The sequence below is a fragment of the Anomaloglossus baeobatrachus genome, chromosome 2, assembly GCF_048569485.1.
Source record: "Anomaloglossus baeobatrachus isolate aAnoBae1 chromosome 2, aAnoBae1.hap1, whole genome shotgun sequence".
Lineage (NCBI taxonomy): Eukaryota > Metazoa > Chordata > Amphibia > Anura > Aromobatidae > Anomaloglossus > Anomaloglossus baeobatrachus.
In genome coordinates this window covers 750,004,839-750,026,093 of record NC_134354.1, presented here as the reverse complement: position 1 = coordinate 750,026,093, position 21,255 = coordinate 750,004,839, and the positions used below count along the sequence as shown (strand labels likewise).

Below are 21,255 nucleotides of genomic sequence, written 5' to 3'. Positions count from 1 at the left end.
TTCTGCAGGGCCAGTACGCAACATGCGCACATAGCCTTAAGGGTACTTTACATGCTGCGACATCGCTAGCGATCTTGTTAGCGATGTGAAATTCTAGATCGCAAGTGCGATCTTTCGAGATCGCACATGCGTAAAAATGACCTCGCACTTGCGATCTAGAATTTCACATCGCTAACGAGATCACTAGCGATGTCGCAGCATATAAAGTACCCTTTAGTCTCACTTTTCCATGTGAGACTCTCCTATTTAAATGTGTTTCCTTTCCTTTGAGGAAGAAAGGGTTAAGGGGGCTTTACACGCTACGATATTTCTAGCAATTGCTAGCGTTATCGTACGCAAAAGCACCCGCCCCCGTCGTGCATGCGATATCGTGTGATCGCTGCCGTAGCGAACATTATCGCTACGGCAGCGTCACACGCACTTATCTGGTCGACGGCATCGCTGTGAATGCCGAACAATCCCTCCCTCAAGGGGGAGGTGCATTGGCGTCACGGCGACGTCACCGCGACGTCACTAAGCGGCCGGCCAATCAAAGCAGAGGGGCGGAGATAAGCGGGACGAACATCCCGCCCGCCTCCTTCCTTCCGCATTGCAGGCGGGACGCAGGTAAGGTGAGGTTCCTCGCTCCTGCGGTGTCACACACAACGATGTATGCTGCCGCAGGAACGAGGAACAACATCTATAGACAACCATTAACAATTTTTGGTTTTAGGACAACCTCTCCATGGTGAACGATTTTCACCACTTTGGAGGATGTTTAAGGTCGCTGGTAAGTGTTACACGCTGCAATACCGTTAATGACGCCGGATGTGCGTCACTAACGTCGTGACCCCGACGATAAAACATTAACGATATCGTAGCGTGTAAATCCCCCTTTAATGTCAGAATTCCCTGCCAGCAAGCAGTCTCATTACGATCTCAGGTGTTTCCGGTTTGGACCACTCCCAGTCCTTTTATATACGCTCTGCTACCAGTAGAGGGTGCCGGTTATTCTCATTCATTTGGATGCTTGGCCTGGAGGTGAAAGGCCCTGGTGGAGCCCTCTCTTGAAGTTGGTTTGGTGGCTGAAGTCTTGGATCTGACTGCAGCAGTTTGTTGTTGTTTTCCCCGTTTGTCTTCCTACGCTCGTGTGTTGTTTCAGTGCAGCGGTGGGACAAGTTATCCTTACCTACCTACTCCTTATCCAGGACTATTATAGGGTCACTCAGGGTCTCAGGTTCCTGCTCAGCAACAGGTGAGGACCCTGTTTAGGGACTGGCTAGGGGAGTGCAGGGTACAGTTGCTGGTAAGTGTAGGAGGTGTCCATCTTCTCTCTCACTAGTGTTAGGGCCCATCGTTGTTAAAGTGTCCCCACTCTACCCCTTGTTTGTCATGGTGTTACCCCTGTTAAGTTGTGTGTTTCGACTCACGCCTGACCTTCCTCAGTCCGCGCTGTAACAACTAATCAGGGAGTTTGATTTTTCTCTACATCATGTGAATGTGTGCCGACCCTGCAGCAGTCAGACTGCTCGGATCCGGGGTTTGCTGTGGCTCGAAGGTCCCAAGACCCGGGACTCAGTGGCCGCTCAAATTAAAAACGGGGGTTGTATTTACAAGGGATAGTTCGTGACTCCACCTGTGATTCACGGTAAGGGGAGTACCGCCGCAGCCGATGGGAATACCCAGGGAGATGGAGTGGGGCAGCCAGATGGTGATCCCACCACTGGTAGGGGAGGCCCCGGGACTCTGGAGGAAGGTGGCAGATGGTGTTGTGCAGGTTATGTGGGCAGACAGGACGCAGGGAGGGCAGTGTACTCACTCAGGCTGTGAAGATGTTAGTGCAATCATTAAGCAGACTCTGACACAGGAGTAAACCAAGTCTCTGGGTACCGCTGCTGCTTTGGGGAGCCTGTCCAAGTGTCCGTCCCTAATGGTATTGCTTAGTGGTCTCGAGCCTGCCTCCTTACACAAGTGTAGAATTCCTTAGTGACCCGTCGGCCTGAAGCTGTCAGGGTCCCACTCCCTATAGTGATATAGTGGAGCTGTGCTCTCGATGGCTGACACTTGGAATTTCAGTGGGTTGCAAAAGCTGGAAAACCCTATTCCCCTCATTGTGTTGATGCCTTCGATCTCTGAGCTCTTGGGGAAAGTTCATAAAGAGACTATCCTCCACAGGTTAATTATCAGGTTGCGTGAAGCTACTCCCTGATCTAGTGTCCTGTACCCCGCCGTGCTCGGTACCGGTCCAGTTACTGGACTTTCTGGTGCCGACCGTTCTCTAAAACTAAGTCGGTACACCCTTTCCAATACCCTGCGACCGGGTCTCAGACTCCTCTGGTCCCAGACCACCGTCTGCGACCCAACCAAGGTCACACAGGGAGCTACAACTCCCTCAGCTCCTCACTCTTTGAGGGCTCTCACTGTTCTGACTAAATCGCTCCCACCAGTCTGCCTGACTCCTAGGCTGGTGGCCCTATTCCAGCTAGACCACCCACTGGTGTGTCTGACAGGGTGTGGTGTGAGGTGTGGTTAGGATGTGAGCGCTGATGGAAGCAATACCAGTGTGTAGGAACCCAGAAACATGGAGGGTGGGTTCCGCACTAAGAAACGAGAGTGCAGTTCCCTGTGACACCCTGATAGAGTCAGGGGCGTCACAAATGCACTTGCTTGTTGTGGTTGGTTGCCGTCCCCTTCCAGTCACTTAGATTGCGTTGCGATATAGCAACGATATCTATAGAATTTCGGTCTCCCAATGTGTGACAGCCAAAGTCACCATGTAGCCATAGCCTAAAATAGACTTAGAGTTCTCATTATGATCCATCTAGTATAGTCGGCATACACAGCTAACTATGACTGTCATAATAATCCGCCTCTTCATTATAATCAGCAGTTATAAATATTACAGCTAGTCTCACCGGGCAAACAATGATTAGGGTTTAACTTGACATCACAGTCATTTAGGTAATAAAGCAATCTGTCCCCAGTAAAGTCGCACCGCACGCTCTTTGATTCTTTAGACCTGCAGAGCAAGTTACTGCTCAGAGTTTAACGTCCTTCATAAAATCTCCACCGGTTGAGTTTTGATTGACGTCAATAAAGAAATATAGAGAACATCATCCACAGAGGTCATGACATTACTGGAAGAAAACAGGAATTGTTTCTGCTGAAGAAGGAAGGGTCCACATCAAACCATGGACATGCCGAAAAGTAAGGCTCTCCTGCAAGCCATTTACTACATACAGTTGAAAGCAGAAGTTTCCCTCCGCTCTCTATAAAGACACATCTGCAGGTTTTTCTCACTCTCTGACATGAAATCAGAATAAACCTTTCCCAATTTAGGTCATTTAGGAACCAAAATTATTTATATTTGCCAAATGCCAGAATAATGAGAATGTTTTAAGGCATTTTTATTACTTTCTGCAAAGTCAAACGTTTACATACACTAACAGTACTATGTTAGTCTTTAAAGACTAACATAGACTAAATTCTATGTCTTTAAAGAATATGGGACAGCCCATATAATGATGTCATGTCTTTGGAAGCTTCTGATAGGTTTATTGGCAACATCTGAGTTAGAGACACACCTGTTTATTGGCTCCCACTTATCCGTACTATACCCCATATGCTCTCACTTAACCAAACTGTCAGACCCTGGTTGTGCGGAGCCCCCCCTCCTCTGGGCCCTGATGCAGCTGCATCGGCTGCACTGGCTATATGTCCGCCACTGATTCATTGTCAGTGTATCATACTGTGTTTGGGTGGCATTTTTGTTGGCATCATACTTTATGGAGGCCATCAAAAGGGGGATCTTAGTGCATGGTAACACAAAGGGGCTTAAATTGGAGCAAAATTACTTTATAACCACTGCAAAGTTGTGAGATATGCTCTTCTGTGACTCCGCCAACTATTAATGTAATTGTGTTTTTGGAGGGGCACTTAGAATTTATGGGGTTCCATAACAAAAATCATATGTACGTCCCTGCTCATCATATGTCTCTGAGACTGAGGAAATTAGAGTTCCCAGCACAAGAAAGCCGAGGATTAACTAATAAAGCTGGTTTGGATTGAATATGGATTGTGGTGGGATTCATACCTGTGGTCCCAGGGTTAATCACTGATCCATGCAAGTAATCCAGTGGGGACATGGGCGGGAAGGTCATCTCTGAACGTCACAGAACCCAACTTTGTTCATTATTGGGTGGCACAGATCAATAACTTCTGAAAACCCCTTTAACGTTGAGATCCATGAGTGCGGCACAATTGGGGGCTTTCATTAAACCATATCTTTCACTGATCTCTATACAAGACAGAGAAAAAGTCAAACAAGAAACTGCTTTGCTAAGAGTTTTAGTACACCTGTCATATATCTCTTTAGAAGAACCGGTCCTAGAAATTGCTGCAGGAAGGCGGATTGTCCAAATTCAAGATATTCTTGTTCTTCTTGATGCGGTTATGAAATACATCACTCCTTTAAAGCAGCTGATTCAGGAATACATGGAAGTCTGTAAAAGTGCTGTGTAAAGCTGAGGAGGTAAGCTCCCGTGTAGTCACTCATCAATGCAAACTAACAGTATGAGGATTTTATAGAACTTAGAAAATTAGTCTCATCTAATCTCATCATCGATGTAACAACCTCTCGTAAATCAACACATTAACTTGTCAAAGACCGATCAACCCATCCTCAGGATTTAGTTAAATTTTCACTCTATTTTCTTATTTGGGCCCACAAATAACTTTTTTAAAACTAGATATTGTTATTGTACTCACAGCAGAAAAGAGGGCAACCAGTCCAGTTAGCCCAGGCCAACACATCTAATGCACCAACAGGATGCAGACAAACCTCTCAACATGATGGACACTTCACAGGTGCAAAGAAAATTGCACACTAGTGGCGCGCATAGGGCGCTGTTCACACTCGTATGCGCATGGTGTCCAGCCAGTAACCTATTACCACGCCCTTACTATTAGATTAGGCGGGTTACCCGGTCACTACTCACTGCAGCACACAAGGGACAGACACTCCACTACGCACGGCCGTATTAAGAGGCCCGGCTGCACCCCGTATAAAAAAGTGCAAAAAATATATCAAATATATATAAGGTATTAGTTAGTAAATTGGCCAATGTATATAAGCCTGCAATCCTCATCACGGATCCTCACGCTTGCAGGTCCCTACACTGAGAAATATCAAAAATAGCAACAAAAAGAGGAGATAAAAACTCCCCCAAAAATGTAATATAATATACTAATACTAATATATTACATTTTTGGGGGAGTTTTTATCTCCTCTTTTTGTTGCTATTTTTGATAGATATTGTTATTGGCAGAACGTCAGCGACCGGTCCGATCGGGATGAGGATGTAGATCCATTGAATCACTGCTCGCCACAACCCAGCATCTCATGCGCTCTCTCCTTCACTGCAGAGCACTGCAACCAGGAGTGATGCTGGGCTGTGACGCTGGGCTGTGACGCTGGGCTGTGATGAGCAGTGAAACTCTGTCCACAGCCCAGTCACTTAGGAAGACTGGGACCGCCTCAGTGATGTTGGGTCAACTGAAAGTTAATATGACACCACCGGATCTCAAAGGTCATGGAGCCCAGGGGTCACGTGATGGGGATGAGCAGACAACGATAGCACCACTCAGAGGCACAATTGACTGCACAAGATATTTGAGAAAAGCTTTCTTTATGAGCGTTACATCAATGTGTGGCCACTATGCTTTGTGGTGGACCAACTCTTTAATCAAACATGACAACAATCTCTCTTCTTGTGGTACAGAGGACTGAAAACCGGAACAAAAAATTCTAAAAACTGGCTTAAAACCCCCACAGCAGAAAAAGGCGAGCTACCGGTAGCTGTAGAGGTGTGATTTGAGAGCGAACTCAGCAAGAGGCAGAAAATCTAACCAGTCCTGATTAGATAAAACAAAACATCTTAAATACTGTTCTACCTCTTGTCTTATCCTTTTTGTCTTTCTATTATTTCTTAGGGTATCGTCACACTTTAGCGACGCAGCAGCGATCTGACCTGGTCAGGATCGCTGCTGTGTCGCTACATGGTCGCTGGCGAGCTGTCAAACAGGCAGATCTCACCAGCGACCAGTGACCAGCCCCCAGCCAGCAGCGACGTGCAAGCGTCACTGCGCTTGCACGGAGCTGGCGTCTGGAAGCTGCGGACACTGGTAACTAAGCTAAACATCGGGTATGGTTACCCGATGTTTACCTTAGTTACCAGCGCACACCGCTTAGCTTAGCGTGTGCAGGGAGCAGGAGCCAGCACTGGCAGCGTGAGAGCTGCGGAGGCTGGTAACGAAGGTAAATATCGGGTAACCACCTTGGTTACCCGATGTTTACCTTGGTTACAGCTTACCGCAGGCTGTCAGACGCCGGCTCCTGCTCCCTGCACATTCAGGATTGTTGCTCTCTCGCTGTCACACACAGCGATGTGCGCTTATCAGCGGGAGAGCAACAATAAAAAAACGAACCAGGGCTGTGTGTAACGAGCAGCGATCTCACAGCAGGGGCCAGATCGCTGCTCAGTGTCACACACAGCGAGATCGCTAATGAGGTCACTGCTGCGTCATAAAAAACGTGACTCAGCAGCGATCTCAGCAGCGATCTCAGCAGCGATCTCGCTGTGTGTGAAGTAGCCCTTAGAATGATAACCTAAGGAGAATGAAAGTTCAATACCCAATCTGGAGCAAAAACTATGCCAAAATCTAGCTAAAACTGAACCCCTCTATCAGAAATAATGTTCTTATGCACTCCATTTAATTTCACAATATGCGAGATGTATAATGTAGCTAGAGACTCTTATCTGTAGGCAATCTTTGAAGGGACACCAAATAAACCTTCTTGCTGAAATGGTCCACACAGGTGAATGGCCAACACAGAATCATGCACTTCATTAAGAAGATTTGCGAATAAATGGGATGGTACAAAGAAGTTTGTTCACCGGCAATCTCTCTGGTTTACTATCCTGAGCCTCCGAAATGTGCTGTCTGAGATCAATCCCCAGAGCACCTACCATCACCTCTTCACTAAGGGGTACTTTGCACGCTGTGACATCGCAAGCCGATGCTGCGATGTCGAGCGCGATAGTCCCCGCCCCCGTCACAGTAGCGATATCTTGTGATTGCTGGCGTAGCGAACATTATTGCTACGGCAGCTTCACATGCACTCACCTGCCCTGCGACGTCGCTCTGGCCGGCGACCCGCCTCCTTACTAAGGGGGCGGGTCGTGCGGCGTCACAGCGACGTCACGCGGCAGGCGGCCAATAGCAGCGGAGGGGTGGAGATGAGCAGGATGTAAACATCCTGCCCACCTCCTTCCTTCCGTATTGCAGCCGGGACGCAGGTAGGAGATGTTCCTTGCTCCTGCGACTTCAAACACAGTGATGTGTGTTGCCGCAGGAACGAGGAACTACATAGTACCTGTCGCTGCACCGGCATTATGGAAATGTCGGACCCTACACCGATGATACGATAACGACGCTTTTGCGCTCATTAATCGCATCAAAAAGGATTTGCACACTACGATATCGATTGCGACGCCGGATGTGCGTCACTTTCGATTTGACCCCACCGACATCGCACCTGCGATGTCGTAGTGTGCAAAGCCCCCCTAAGAATCTTAACCAGATTTTCATTACTCAACTCTGGAACAAAACTATGTGACAAAGGATCAGACTTAACATTCTTAAATCCAGGGAGATAGAAAAGAAAAATAAAACTGGACAAAAAAAAGCCTACTGGGCCTGTCTTGTGTTTAGACATTTGGTGGCGTCAACATACAGCAGGTTTTCATGGTCGGTAAAGACTGTCACCTTACGTTTAGCCCCTTCTAACGAATTCCTCAAATGCTCTCTTAACTGCCAGGAGCTCTTGGTCCCTAATATGATAGTTTAGACTCAACTTATGAGAACTTCTGAGAAAAAAAACTGAAGAATGATGGCAACCACCTTTCTTTTGTGAGAGAGCCACATCCATCCCCAGAGAGGTAGTGTCTATCTTGGCCAAAAAAAGGCAAATCACTTCAGATTGATTGAAGACCGTAGCCTTAGCAAAGTCTGTCTTGAGAGCAGCAAAGGCCTCAACAGCCTCTTTAAACCAAGGGGAAAAGTCAGTACCCTTCCTGGTCATATCGGTATGAGGCTTTAAAATAACTGAGAAATTCATAATGAACTTTTGATAGTAAATAGCAAAACCTAGGAATTTCTGCAGTGCTTTAGGTTAGTAGGTTGTACTTAATCCAGGACGGCCTGTATCTTAACGAGGTCCATCTGAAACCCTGATGAAGAAAACAAATGACCCCAAAAATTAACCTGTACAACCTCGAATTGATATTTCTCCAGTTTGGCAAATTAATGATTGTCACAAAGACTTTGAAGAACCTGTCGAACTTGCTTATGACGCTCCTCAAGGAATGTGAGTAAATCAATATGTCATCCAAATAAATCACAACAAATCTACCATTCATGGGGCAAAAAATGTCATTAATGAAGTTCTGGAAACCACTGGAGCATTAGTCAACCTGAACAATATCACCACATTTTTAAATTGACCCTCATGTGTATTGAAGACTGTTTTCCACTTCTCACCTTGCCAAATACGTTTGAGGTTATACACCCCCTCAGATTAAGTTTACAAAACCATTTGGCTCCAGCAAGTTGATTAAAGCGGTCAGGTATAAGCGGTAAAGGATAAGGATTGCGAACCATGATCTTATTAATCTCTGTAAAATCCAAGCATGAATGCAAACCTCCATCTTTTTCCTTAACAAAGAAGAACACCATGGCTTCTGGAGCTGTGGATGGCCATATATGCCCCTTGGTCAGACTATTTTGAATATATTCTTCCAAAGCATCTCTTTCTATAAACATGTTGCTGGAAAAGACAAAGGCGCAAAATGGTGTCTTACCCTGGTGGTACGAGAATAAAAAACAGGGAAAAACTCACCTGGGGTAGTTGTGAGGGTCACAACTACCATATACAGCTTTGGTAAAAATTAAGAGACCACTGCAAAATTGTCAGTTTTTCTGATTTTTCTCTTTATATTTTTGAGTGAAATGTAGATTGTTCTTTTATTCTATAATCTACTGACGATGTCTCCGAATTACCAAGCAATACATTTTCTATTTATTTTCTGAAAATTAGAAAGGGTCAAAATAACAGAACAATGCATTGCTTTCACACCTCAAATAATGCAAAGAAAACAAGTTCAGAATAATTTAGAAACAAACAATACTAATAATGTTTTACCTCAGGAAGAGTTCAGAAATCAATATTTTGTGGAATAACCATGATTTTTAATCCCAGCTTTCATGCGTCTTGGCTGCTTTCCACCAGTCTGTCACACTGCTTTTGGTGAGCTTATGCCACTCCTGGTCAAAAATGTAAGCAGTTCTTTGTTTGATGGCTTGTGACTATCTATCTTCCTCTTGATTACATTCCAGAGGTTTTCAATGGGGTTCAGGTCTGAAGATTGGGGTGGCCATGACAGGGTTTTGATGTGGTGGTCCTTCAGCCACACATTGATTGACCTAGCTGTGTGGCATGGCGCATTGTCCTGCTGGAAAAAACAGTCTTCAGAGTTGGGGAACATTGTCTGAGCAGAAAGAAGCAACTGTTTTTCCGGGATAACCTTGTATGCGGCTTGATTCATACATCCTTCGCAAAGTTTAATCTGCCAAATTTCTAGAGTAAGGTAATCTTCTCTGATGAGTCTAATTTTCAGCTTTACCCAACACCTGATCGTCTAATGGTTAAACTGAGACCTGGAGAGGCGTACAAGCCACAGTGTCTTGCACCCACTGTGAAATTTGGTGGAGGATCAGAGATGATCTGGGGATGTTTCAGCTAGGCTGGAATGGGGCAGATTAAACTTTGCGAAGGACGGGGCAATTCAAATACCCCCTCCCCCTTTATCCCAATCAGAAAAAGAAAAAAATGAACACTAAGTAAATAAATTAATATATTTGGTATTGCCACTTTGATAAAAGGCTGCTTCCATCACTACAACTCCCACAAAAGTGCAATGAGGCTATGTGCGCACGTTGCGTAAATTCATGCAGTTACGCAGCGCTTTGCAGCGTAACTGCATGCGTCCTGCGTCCCCTGCACAGTCTATGGAGATTGTGCAGGGGCCGTGCGCACGTGGCGTCTCAGAGCGCAGCGCTTCGGCTACTGCCGAAGCGCTGCGCAAAAAGAAGTGACATGTCACTTCTTTCCTGCGCTTTGCCGGCAGCTCCTGCTCTGTCTATGGCAGGAGTTGCAGGCAGAGCGCATGGAATCGGCGCTCACTACGGACATTTCTGCAGCGATCTAAAGCGCACATGTGCTCTTCAGATCGCTGCAGAAATATCTGCAGGGCTAGTACGCAACGTGCGCACATAGCCTAAGAGATTAACAAAATGTCGTATGTAGCCCTATTTGGCATCACTATAAATCAACGACCAGCACACACAAATATTAAGCCCTCACTCAGCGCGACGGAAAAATAAAATCGTTATTGGTCTCAGAAAATGGCAACACATATTATTTTTTTTTTACAAAGTTCTCGATTCACAAAGATGTCTGCTATGACCATAATCGTACAAACACTGCCAGGTCATTTTAACTGCACATGAACAAGGTAAAAATAAAAGCTAAAAAAAAATTGTGAGGACTTGTGGGGTTCTTCCCCATTTTGTCACATTTGAATTTTTTTCCAGTTATTTCAACACATTTTATGGTAAAATGAATGGTGTTGTTCAAAATGATAACCTGTAAAAGAAACCAGTTAGAGCAGTCAGACTGTGGAATGCCCTACCACAAGAGGTAGTAATGGCAGATACTATAAGGGTATGTGCGCACGTTGCTTTTTACCTGCTTTTTTGCTGCTTTTTCTTCTGCGCTGTTTAATGCCAAAATGGATGTGTTCTTCTATTCAAGCAAAGTCTATGGGAATTTGGGTTTCTTGTTCACACTATGTTGTTCAAAATGCTGCCTTTTTGAGGCAGAACTTTGGTCAAAAACTCAGCTTTTCAAAGAAGCAACATGTCAATTGTTTTTGCCATTTGGGTTTTGCACTGCAAAGCTGAGTTTTTGACCAAAGTTCTGCCACAAAAAGGCAGCATTTTGAACAACATAGTGTGAACAAGAAACCCAAATTCCCATAGACTTTGCTTGAATAGAAGAACACATCCATTTTGGCATTAAACAGCGCAGAAGAAAAAGCAGCAAAAAAGCGGGTAAAAAGCAGGTAAAAAGCAACGTGCGCACATACCCTAACAACTTTTAAAAAAGGGCTGGAAGATTTCCTCAGTACACAACATTGTTGGTTATAAGTGACTTAAGGGGGCTTTACACACTACGACATCGCTAATGCGAACTCGTTGGGGTAACGGAATTGGTGACGCACATCCGGCCGCATTAGCGATGCCATTGCGTGTGACACCGATGAGCGATTTTGCATCGTTGCAAAAACGTGCAAAATCGCTCATCGGTGACATGGGGGTTCATTCTCAAAAATCGTTACTGCAGCAGTAACGAGGTTGTTCCTCGTTCCTGCGGCAGCACACATCGCTCCGTGTGACACCGCAGGAACGAGGAAGCTCTCCTTACCTGCCTCCTGGCCACAATGCGGAAGGAAGGAGGTGGGCGGGATGTTACGTCCTGCTCAGCTCCGCCCCTCCGCTGCTATTGGGCTGCCGCTCAGTGACGTCGCTGTGACGCCGCACGGACCGCCCCCTTAGAAAGGAGGCGGTTCGCCGGTCACAGCGACGTCGCCGGGCAGGTAAGTATGTGTGACGGGTCTGGGCGATGTTGTGCGGCACAGGCAGCGATTTGCCCGTGTCGCGCAACAGATAGGGGCGGGTACCCACACTAGTGATATCGGGACTGATATCGCAGTGTGTAAAGCCCGCTTTAGAGGTACTTTACACATTGCGACATCGCTACCGAAATATCGTCGGGGTCACGTTGTTAGTGACGCACATCCGGCGCCGATAGCGACATCGCAATGTGTAAATCCTAGGAGCGACGATGAATGAGCGCAAAACAGTCAAAAATCGCTGATCTGTGTCACGTCGTTCATTTCCATAATGTCGCTCCAGCTGCAGGTACGATGTTGTTTGTCGTTCCTGCGGCAGCATACATCGCTGTGTGTGAAGCCGCAGGAACGACAAATATCTCCTTACCTGCGTCCACCAACAATGCGGAAGGAAGGAGGTGGGCGGGATGTTACGTCCCGCTCATCTTGCCCCTCCGCTTCTATTGGCCGGCTGCTTAGTGACGTTGCAGTGACGCCGAACGCACCTCCCCCTTGAAGGAGGGATTGTTCGGTGGTCACAGCGACGTCGGTGACCAGGTCTGTGCGTGAGATGCTGCTGTAGCGATAATGTTCGCTACGGCAGCGATCACATATCGCATGTGCGACGGGGGCGGGTGCTATCGCGCTGGACATCACTAGCCGATGCTAGCGATGTCGCAACATGTAAAGTATCCCTTAGGGACAAAATGTAGAATTGCTGGAGGAAGGTTGAACTAGATGGACCTAGGTCTTTTTTCAACCAATGTAACTATAAAGCCTTCATATGGCTACATTAAGGCTATGTGCCCACGCTAGAATGTCCCTGCGGATTTTTTTGCCTGAAAATCTGCGACTTTCGCGGCAAATCCGCACCCGCGGATTTGCCGCGGATTTGCCGCGGATTTACCGCGGATTTGCCGCGGACTTTGATGCGGATTTTTTTTTCCCCATTCAAAGCCAAAAATCCGCACCAAATCTGCACCAAACAATTGACATGCTGCAGATTTTTCCGGATCAAAATCCGCGGCAAATCCGCCGCGGAAAAATCCGCAGCATGGGCACAGCATTTCCAAAATGCCATTGAAATGGCTTGGAAGTGCTGCTGCTGCAGATTTTCGGCAAATCCGCGGTAAATCCGCGGCAAAATCCGCGGTAAATCCACGGTAAATCCTGTAGCGTGGGCACATAGCCTAAAGGAAAAATAAACAAAGCTATCAGTGTTGGAAGAAGGGGAGGAAAAATTGAAAGCACAAAAATAAAAATTGGGAGTAGTGGGAAGGTTCTTTTTCGTGTGAATAAAGAAAACGGCTCCAACAAATATACAGCAGAGACGCTAAGACAAGAAAATATTGAATATAGGAACTTGGGCATGCATTACTGCTATGGAAACAAATATAAAGATTGAGACGGTGCATAAAAAAAGGCCAGTTTTATGTGAGCCCAGCAGCCGGTGTCAAGGTGTATCTCGTATGCTGGGTCCCCACCACCTAAATGCCTCTTCCAGCCTACAATTTTATGGGCGGGCAAGAACCCTTTAATAGGAAATTAAAAATCATCTTAAGCTGGTGGGAAGGAGTGCTCAGTCAGAAGGCATGACCCTATAATCTAAAATGAGGAAAACGGTTGACACTTCCTAACAGACAAATGTGAACAGGTGCAAACCGAACATGAAACCAGCAAATAGAGATACGCCTTGATGCTGGCTGTTGGGCTCACATAAAATTGGCCTTTTTTATGTGCTAAGTGTCTCAATTGTAAAATGTATTTCCTTAGCAGTAATGTATTCAGTGCTTGCATACCTTAGCGTCTCAGATTGCAACTATATATTTGTTAGAGTATATTTCATGTTCCGTTTGCACCTGTTCACACTTGTCTGTTAGGAAGTGCAGTTGTCTTTATAATTTTTAAAAGAGAAAAAAGGTCACAAAAAACACTTGCAAAAAAAATTCATGGCGGTTAAAATAAATTAAACAGAAAACACAGTTTATATATTTGATTTTACTTGTTTATTTGCCACAGTACATATCTAATAACTCTAGTTTTCTGAAGGTCCTTCTAATCTACGAGGCTTATTACTGACCATGAATCCCCGCAGGCACCACAAGTCCCAGGATGATACACATCAGTCTGCTCACAATGGACGGACCGTTTATAAAGCGGGTACATTTCCGGCCGGACACCTTTTCGCGGCGCACAGGTTGCGGCTTGTTACTATGGAGACATAGAAGCGGCAGAATACAAGTTGCAGGTGAAGCAGAAAGATGGCGCAGGGGGACGGAGGAGCTCAGTTTACGTTTCATCACCTTCCAAACAGAGATTTCAACTTCCTGGAGAACAGAGACACCCGGGAGCTGCTGACCAAGTGGTAAGTCCGAGTGTGTGCCGCTGTGTGATGTTTGCCTGTCAGAGAACACCCTAATATATGTTAATAAGGAGGGGTCTCCTCTTAGCGATGCAGATGTCATAAGGGGGGCATTAGGGGCACAATGTGCTATTTTCAATATGGCAGCTCCTCATACTTTTAAGTTTGCTCTCACCCCGGAGTCAGGGAACAAGATCTGTGCAGCATCATGCAGGGTCTGCGCCCTGCAGGGGGTCAGCGTCTGCGCCCCGCAGGGGCTGGGGGTCAGCGTCTGCGTCCCGCAGGGGCTGGGGGTCAGCGTCTGCGTCCCGCAGGGGCTGGGGGTCAGCGTCTGCGTCCCGCGGGGGCTGGGGGTCAGCGTCTGCGTCCCGCGGGGGCTGGGGGTCAGCGTCTGCGTCCCGCGGGGGCTGGGGGTCAGCGTCTGCGCCCCGCGGGGGCTGGGGGTCAGCGTCTGCGCCCCGCGGGGGCTGGGGGTCAGCGTCTGCGTCCCGCGGGGGCTGGGGGTCAGCGTCTGCGTCCCGCGGGGGCTGGGGGTCAGCGTCTGCGTCCCGCGGGGGCTGGGGGTCAGCGTCTGCGTCCCGCGGGGGCTGGGGGTCAGCGTCTGCGTCCCGCGGGGGCTGGGGGTCAGCGTCTGGGTCCTGCAGGGGTCTATATTTTATGGGCCTGCACCATGATGTCAGGGCCTGTGTGCTCCTCCCTGCGGCCTCCTCGGATCGGACTGGTTTCCAGCTGAGCCCAATCAGATTACTATCTGGGGAATTAGGAGACCAATCATCACCACTGATCTTAAGGCCCTGTCACACACAGAGATAAATCTGCGGCAGATCTGTGGTTGCAGTGAAATTGTGGACAATCAGTGCCAGGTTTGTGGCTGTGTACAAATGGAACAATATGTCCATGATTTCACTGCAACCACAGATCTGCCAAAGATTTATCTCTGTGTGTGTGACGGGGCCTTTAGTGTCATATTCCTCCATCACTGGACCGTTCAGCAAATGGGGGTGTAAGGGCATTATCCTGCTCAAAGAGAACGCTGCTACTAAAGACAGGCAGTCACCCCCAAATGTCAAATCCTTTCAGTCATATACAGTGGAAACGGAAAGTATTCAGACCCCTTTAAATTTTTCACTGTTTCATTGCAGCCATTTGGTAAATTCAAAAAAGTTATTTTTTTTATCATTAAGGCTGCTTTCACACATCCGGTTTTTGCTGAGCGGCACAATACGGCGCTCTGCAGAAAAAACGCAACCTTTTTTTTGCCGCCGGTTGCGTTTTTTCCTGCATAGACTTGCATTAGCGCCGTATTGTGCCGCATGGCCTTGCGTTGCGTCCGTTTTTTGCCGGATGCGGCATACTTAGCCCATGCGGCGGCCGCATGGAACGTTGCCTGGCACGTTTTTTGGTGCCGGATCCGGCGTGATTTATAATGCAAGCCTGTGGACGCCGGATGCGTTTTTTTGCACTGCACATGTTCAGTATCAAGCTGCATCCATCAAAAAACAGACGGGCCGCATGGAAAAACTTATGCAACGGGTCCGTTTTTTTTCGCCGCATCCGTTGCATGGGTTTTTGAGCCGGATTGAGCCGCACTGCTAAAACCGGATGTGTGAAAGCAGCCTTATGTACACTATGCACCCCATCCCCCATCTTGACAGAAAGCAAACAGAAATGTAGAAATTTTTGCAAATTTATTAAAAAAGAAAACTGAAATATCACATGGTCATAAGTATTCAGCCCCTTTGGTCAGTATTGAGTAGACGCACCCTTTTGAGCTAGTACAGCCGTGATTCTTCTTGGGAATAATGCAACAAGTTTTTCACCCCTGGATTTGGGGATCCTCTGCCATTCTTCCTTGTAGATCCTCTCCAGTTCCGTCAAGTAGGATGGTGAATGTTGGTGGTCAGCCATGGACTCTCCAGAGATGCTCAATTGGGTTTAGGTCAGGGCTCTGGCTGGGCCAGTCAAGAATGGTCACAGAGTTGTTCTGAAGCCACTCCTTGTAATTTTAGGGTCATTGTCTTGTTGGAAGGTGAACCTTCGGCCAAGTCTGAGGTCAAGAGCACTCTGGAAGAGGTTTTCTTCCAGGATATCTCTGTACTTGGCCGCATTCCTCTTTCCTTCAATTGCAACCAGTCATCCTGTCCCTGCAGCTGAAAAACGCCCCAATAGCATGATGCTGCTGTGGCGCCCCTGGTCAGGCACCACTGAGTACTGCACCCATGCTGGGTCAGTACAACACAGGTAATCCCATAGGCTGACTAGGGTGTGGACACACTGAACACTAGTAACCAGGAACACACACAGCTAGAGGGGACCCTTGAGCAGACTCGGGGAGGGGGCGTGGCGCTCGCCTCCCAGCTAGTGGTGGGTGGTGTCACTGGGAACAAGGGAGTTGTGCAGAGGCAGCCAAAGGAGAAGGAGGTGGAGGGGTCGCTTCTGGAGGGCAGAGCAGTGGAGCAGGGCCTTCCAGACACTGCACCGTTCGTGGCTGCTGGCGGGGGAGAAAGGGCTACTTAGCAGTGCCACCCGAAAACCAGCTGGTGCAGAGGTGGCTGAGTACGGGGACTGCCAGTAGACCCTGCCCGCACGGGGTACAGGTCCCCAGAGCAGGGGTCCATTCAGTTGGCCTGCCAAACCTGCTGGTGAGGGCACTTTATGTGCCTCACCAAACCTACAGAGTCCGCAGCTACAGCAGCAACGAGGGGCCCATAAGTGACTGACGGCAAGCATCCAGAATCACCTGGTCCAAGCTGCCCGCAAACGGGCCAGAAAGGGGAGAACGGCGTATGCGACTTCCCTGGATGATCCCAGCAAGACTTCAAGTCGAGGTCACCTCAAAACAAGAAGGGCTATGAAGGCGAGTCAGCAGACACCCCTACATCAGCCGAAGGGATACCTGATTCCACCTGGTCCACCATAGCATTGCCCGGGTTAACTCCCTCCTGCCACCTGAAAGTGAGTAAAAACCCTGAAAGACATTGCTGTTTGTGTGTGAGTTCTTCTGCGACCTGTGGTACTACACACCTACACTTGGCCCTGGGGCCACGCTCACTCTCGGGAGGCTACAACATCTGACTGCAGCTAACATCAGCCCCAGGCATCCCCTAAACTGCAGTGGCGGTCACCCCCCTGACCGCAAATACCAAGAGTGGCGTCACAAATCCCCCATTGAAGTTAACCTACTTTTGACCAGAAGATTCCCAAGCCCATGGATACCCTGCGGCGACCTGCACCTGAAGGTAATCTGGGGCTCCACACTGCCACCACCATGTTTCACTGTTGGGATTGTATTGAGCAGGAGATGAGCAGTGACTGGTATTCTCCACACATACCGCTTAGAATTATCACCAAAAAGTTCTGTCTTCGTCTCGTCAGACCAGAGAATCTTACTTCTCATAGTTTGGGAGTCTTTCATGTGGTTTGTTTTTTTTGCAAACTCTATGCAGGCTTTCATATGTCTTGCACTGAGGAGCGGCTTCAGTTGGTCCACTCTGCCATAGAGGCCCTATTGGTGGAGGGCTGCAGTGATAGATGACTTTGTGGAACTTTCTCCCATCTCCCTACTGCATCTCTGAAGCTCAGCCACAGTGATCTTGGGGTTCTTCTTTACCTTTCTCGCCAAGGCTCTTCTCCCACGATTGCTCAGTGTGGCTGGACGGACAGGTCTAGGAAGAGTTCTGGTGGTCCCAAACTTCTTCCATTTAAGGATTATGGAGGCCACTGCGCTCTTAGGAACCTTGAGTACTGCAGAAATTCTTTTGTAACCTTGGCCAGATCTGTGCCTTGCCACAATTCTGTCTCTGAACTCCTTGGGCAGTTCCTTTGACCTCATGATTCTCGTATGGCGTGACATGCACTGTGAGCTACATAAGCAAGGATGGTTGACCTTAGGGAGATCAACATCCAACACCACGGAGACACCATCACATGTTTCTCAACGCTGTGATTCTAGAGCAATGCCCCCTGGGAAATATTCAAAACATGAAAGCCTGCGGAGACACCATCACATGTTTCTCAACGCTGGCAGGGAACTAGCCAGGTCTTTCATCAGGTTGGCATAGGTGGTCTCCTTGACTGGAGACTGCCCTTCCCGTGGTTGTTCCTTCCCGGTGAAAGACCTGGCTAGTTTCCTGCCAGCGTTGAGAAACATCTGATGGTGTCTCCGCGGCTTTCTTGTTATGCGCTGTGAGTTCTTATATAGAGAGGTGTGCACCTTTCCAAATCATGCCCTATCAGTTTAATTACACACAGCTGGACTCCAATGAAGGAGTAGAACCATCTCAAGGAGGATCACAAGGAAATGGACAGCGTGTGACTTAGGCTATGTCCGCACGTTGCGTCGGTGTACCTGCAGTTTATTCTGCACGTTTTCCTTCCCTTGGTTTTTGACCAAATGGCTTTTGACAATTTTTTTAGCGCTAAAAACGCATGCGTTTTTACCGCGTTTTTAGTGCGTTTTTAGCGCTTTTTACCTGCGTTTTCACCTGCGTTTCTGCAGATGCGTTTTTGAGATCAAGACACTGAGAAATAAAGTTGAATTAGTCAAAAAGAATGAAAGAGAAAAAAAGTATAAAATTAACTTTTAATAAAATTATATGGGAAATTATCAATTATAATGTAATAATAGTGGTTATGCACATTTTAACAGAAAAATAGCTAAAGTTTATTATTTTTTTACATTTAAATTTTCGGTTTTTGTGTGTGTGTAAAGGAACATTAGAACCCATTAATTTTTGCCCAGAAAAGCATGCGTTTTTGGAGCCAAAAACGCAGTTGAAAAGCAGGTAAAAAGCATGAAAAACGCAGGAATTGTGATTTTGGTTGCTTTTTGCCATTTCTCATTGACTCCAATGTTAAGGAAACGCTGCAGAAATGGCAAAAACAACTGACATGCTGCTTCTTTTTCAGCATGGTTTTTGACCACAAATATGCAAATTAAACGCTGCAGAAAAAAAAGCAAAGTGAAGACAGGATTTCTGCTTTTCCCATAGACTTTGCTGGAAATCAAAAACGCATGCGTTTTTGCCCAAAAATGCTGCTGCCAAAAGCGCTGCAGAAACGCGGTAAAAAACGCAACGTGCGAACATAGCCTTACATAGGAGTGTCTGACCAAAGGGTCTGAATACTTATGACCATGTGATATTTCAGTTTTCCTTGCTTAATAAATTTGCAAACAAATCTACATTTCTGTTTTTTTTTTTTTTCTGACAACATGGCGGATGGGGTGCAGGGCGTACATTAATGAGGAAAAAAAAATGAACTTTTTTGAATTTATCAAATGGCTGCAATGAAACAAAGAGTGAAAAAGTTATAGGGGTCTGAATACTTTCTGTTCACACTGTAGATGCAGGGAACGTATCCCCTAGAAATGCCACACGTTGTAGTGTAGACTTTACTCATCTCAGTTTACATAAAGAAAAAAACAAAACACATATTTTATTCTATATGGAAATACGTTTCCTCAGTGCATCATTGTCATGGTCGAGAGCTCAGTACACACCCCAAACTCCCCCTCCCCCATTACAATCCTCCTCACCTCATTGAAGGGTACATGCACGTGTTTAGGATTTGGTACAGAAACTTGGGCACCATTTCTGCATATCTTGCAGTAAAAACACAGCGGGGAAAAAAAACACTCCTTTTCAGTGCAGAATTCTCCCATTCATTAGAATGGATGAAATCTGCAGCAAAAAGGCTGTGAGAATTGACACGCTGCAGATTTGCTCCTGCACCAAATCTGCAGGGAGAAACATGTGCACGAGACCTCAGGATTCTCATTCCCTTTGACATCAGAAAATCCCTCAGGTTTTTTGACAACTTGGGATGTATTCCACCTGTCTAGATTTTGGCGGTTGGTGACTGTTCACATTCAGTCATCAGGCTTTGTCCACAGGCTATTTACTTCATGCAGCATTTGCTTGGACCTGTCCCGCCCACAGCCATGACTCAGTCATGGGTACGGGATTGAAATAGACCAGGTGAGTGCTGCTAGGAGCAGTTCTACTATTCATATGTGAGGCCGTATGGCACATTTTATAAAAATATTTTAGCGTAGGACTGCCCCAAATGAGATTTGCCGTGACGTTGCGGGGTGGCTCAAGAAATTGCAAAATTTTTGCCAAAAATCTCAATTTTTATAATAAGTACAGTTTGGAATTTTTTAGTGCTAAAGTGCACATTTAGTGCTAGCTTTGTTTTTTTTCTTTTTTGACAAATCTGAGTAGAAAAAAATGTATCAATAATGAAATGTGTGCACACAGCCCTAGGCTATATTCACATGACTGTATTTTCTATTCATGGTAAACACTAAAGCGGCCTTTACACGCTGTGACATCGCTAGCATCGGCTAGCGATTTGGAGCGTGATAGGCCCCGCCCCCGTCGTACGTGCGATATTGTGTGATCGCTGCCATAGCAAAAATTATCGCTACGGCAGCGATCACACTCAGATACCTGCTCTGCAACGTCGCTCTGGCCGGTGACCCGCCTCCTTTCTAAGGGGGCGGTTCGTGCTGCGACACAGCAACGTCACACGGCAGTCTTCCAATAGAAGCGGAGGGGCGGAGATGAGCGGGACGTAACATCCCGCCCACCTCCTTCCTTCCGCATTGACAGTGGACGCAGGTAAGGAGATGTTCCTCGCTCCTGCAGTATTACACATAGCGATGTGTGCTGCCGCAGGAACGACGAACAACATCGCTAATAAGCATTAAACGATTTTTTGTTTCAGGACGACCTCTCCGCGGCAAACTATTTTGACCGCTTTTGCGATCGTTTAAGGTCGCTCAAAAGTGTCACACGCTGTGATATCGTTAATGAAGCCGGATGTGCGTCACAAACACCGTGACCCCAACGATAATTAATTAACGATATCGCAGCGTGTAAAGCCCGCTTAACAGCACATCTCTATGGATGGAAAATTCTTATGGGTCTGAAAAAAGGCCAACGTAAAGCAATTTTTTTTTTTTTGCAGATTTCAGATTTTCTTTTTGGTTTTAATCCCTAAAGGTCACTTTACACACTGCGATATCGGTACCGATATCACTAGCGTGGGTACCCGCCCCCATCGGTTGTGCGACACAGGCAAATCGCTGCCCGTGCCGCACAACATCGCCCAGACCCG

The 21,255-nt window shown here is 47.0% G+C and overlaps 1 protein-coding gene across 1 annotated transcript in view; it reads left to right on the top strand.

Moving 5' to 3' along the window:
- The first annotated feature begins 14,004 nt into the window (after window positions 1-14,004).
- Window positions 14,005-21,255, top strand: part of CFAP300 (cilia and flagella associated protein 300) — a 105,604-nt gene continuing 98,353 nt past the window's right edge. The window contains exon 1 of the mRNA XM_075337469.1: window positions 14,005-14,136. Within this exon, the coding sequence (XP_075193584.1) occupies window positions 14,033-14,136 (104 nt within the window). The 5' untranslated portion in view covers window positions 14,005-14,032. The remainder of the gene's footprint in view (window positions 14,137-21,255) is intronic.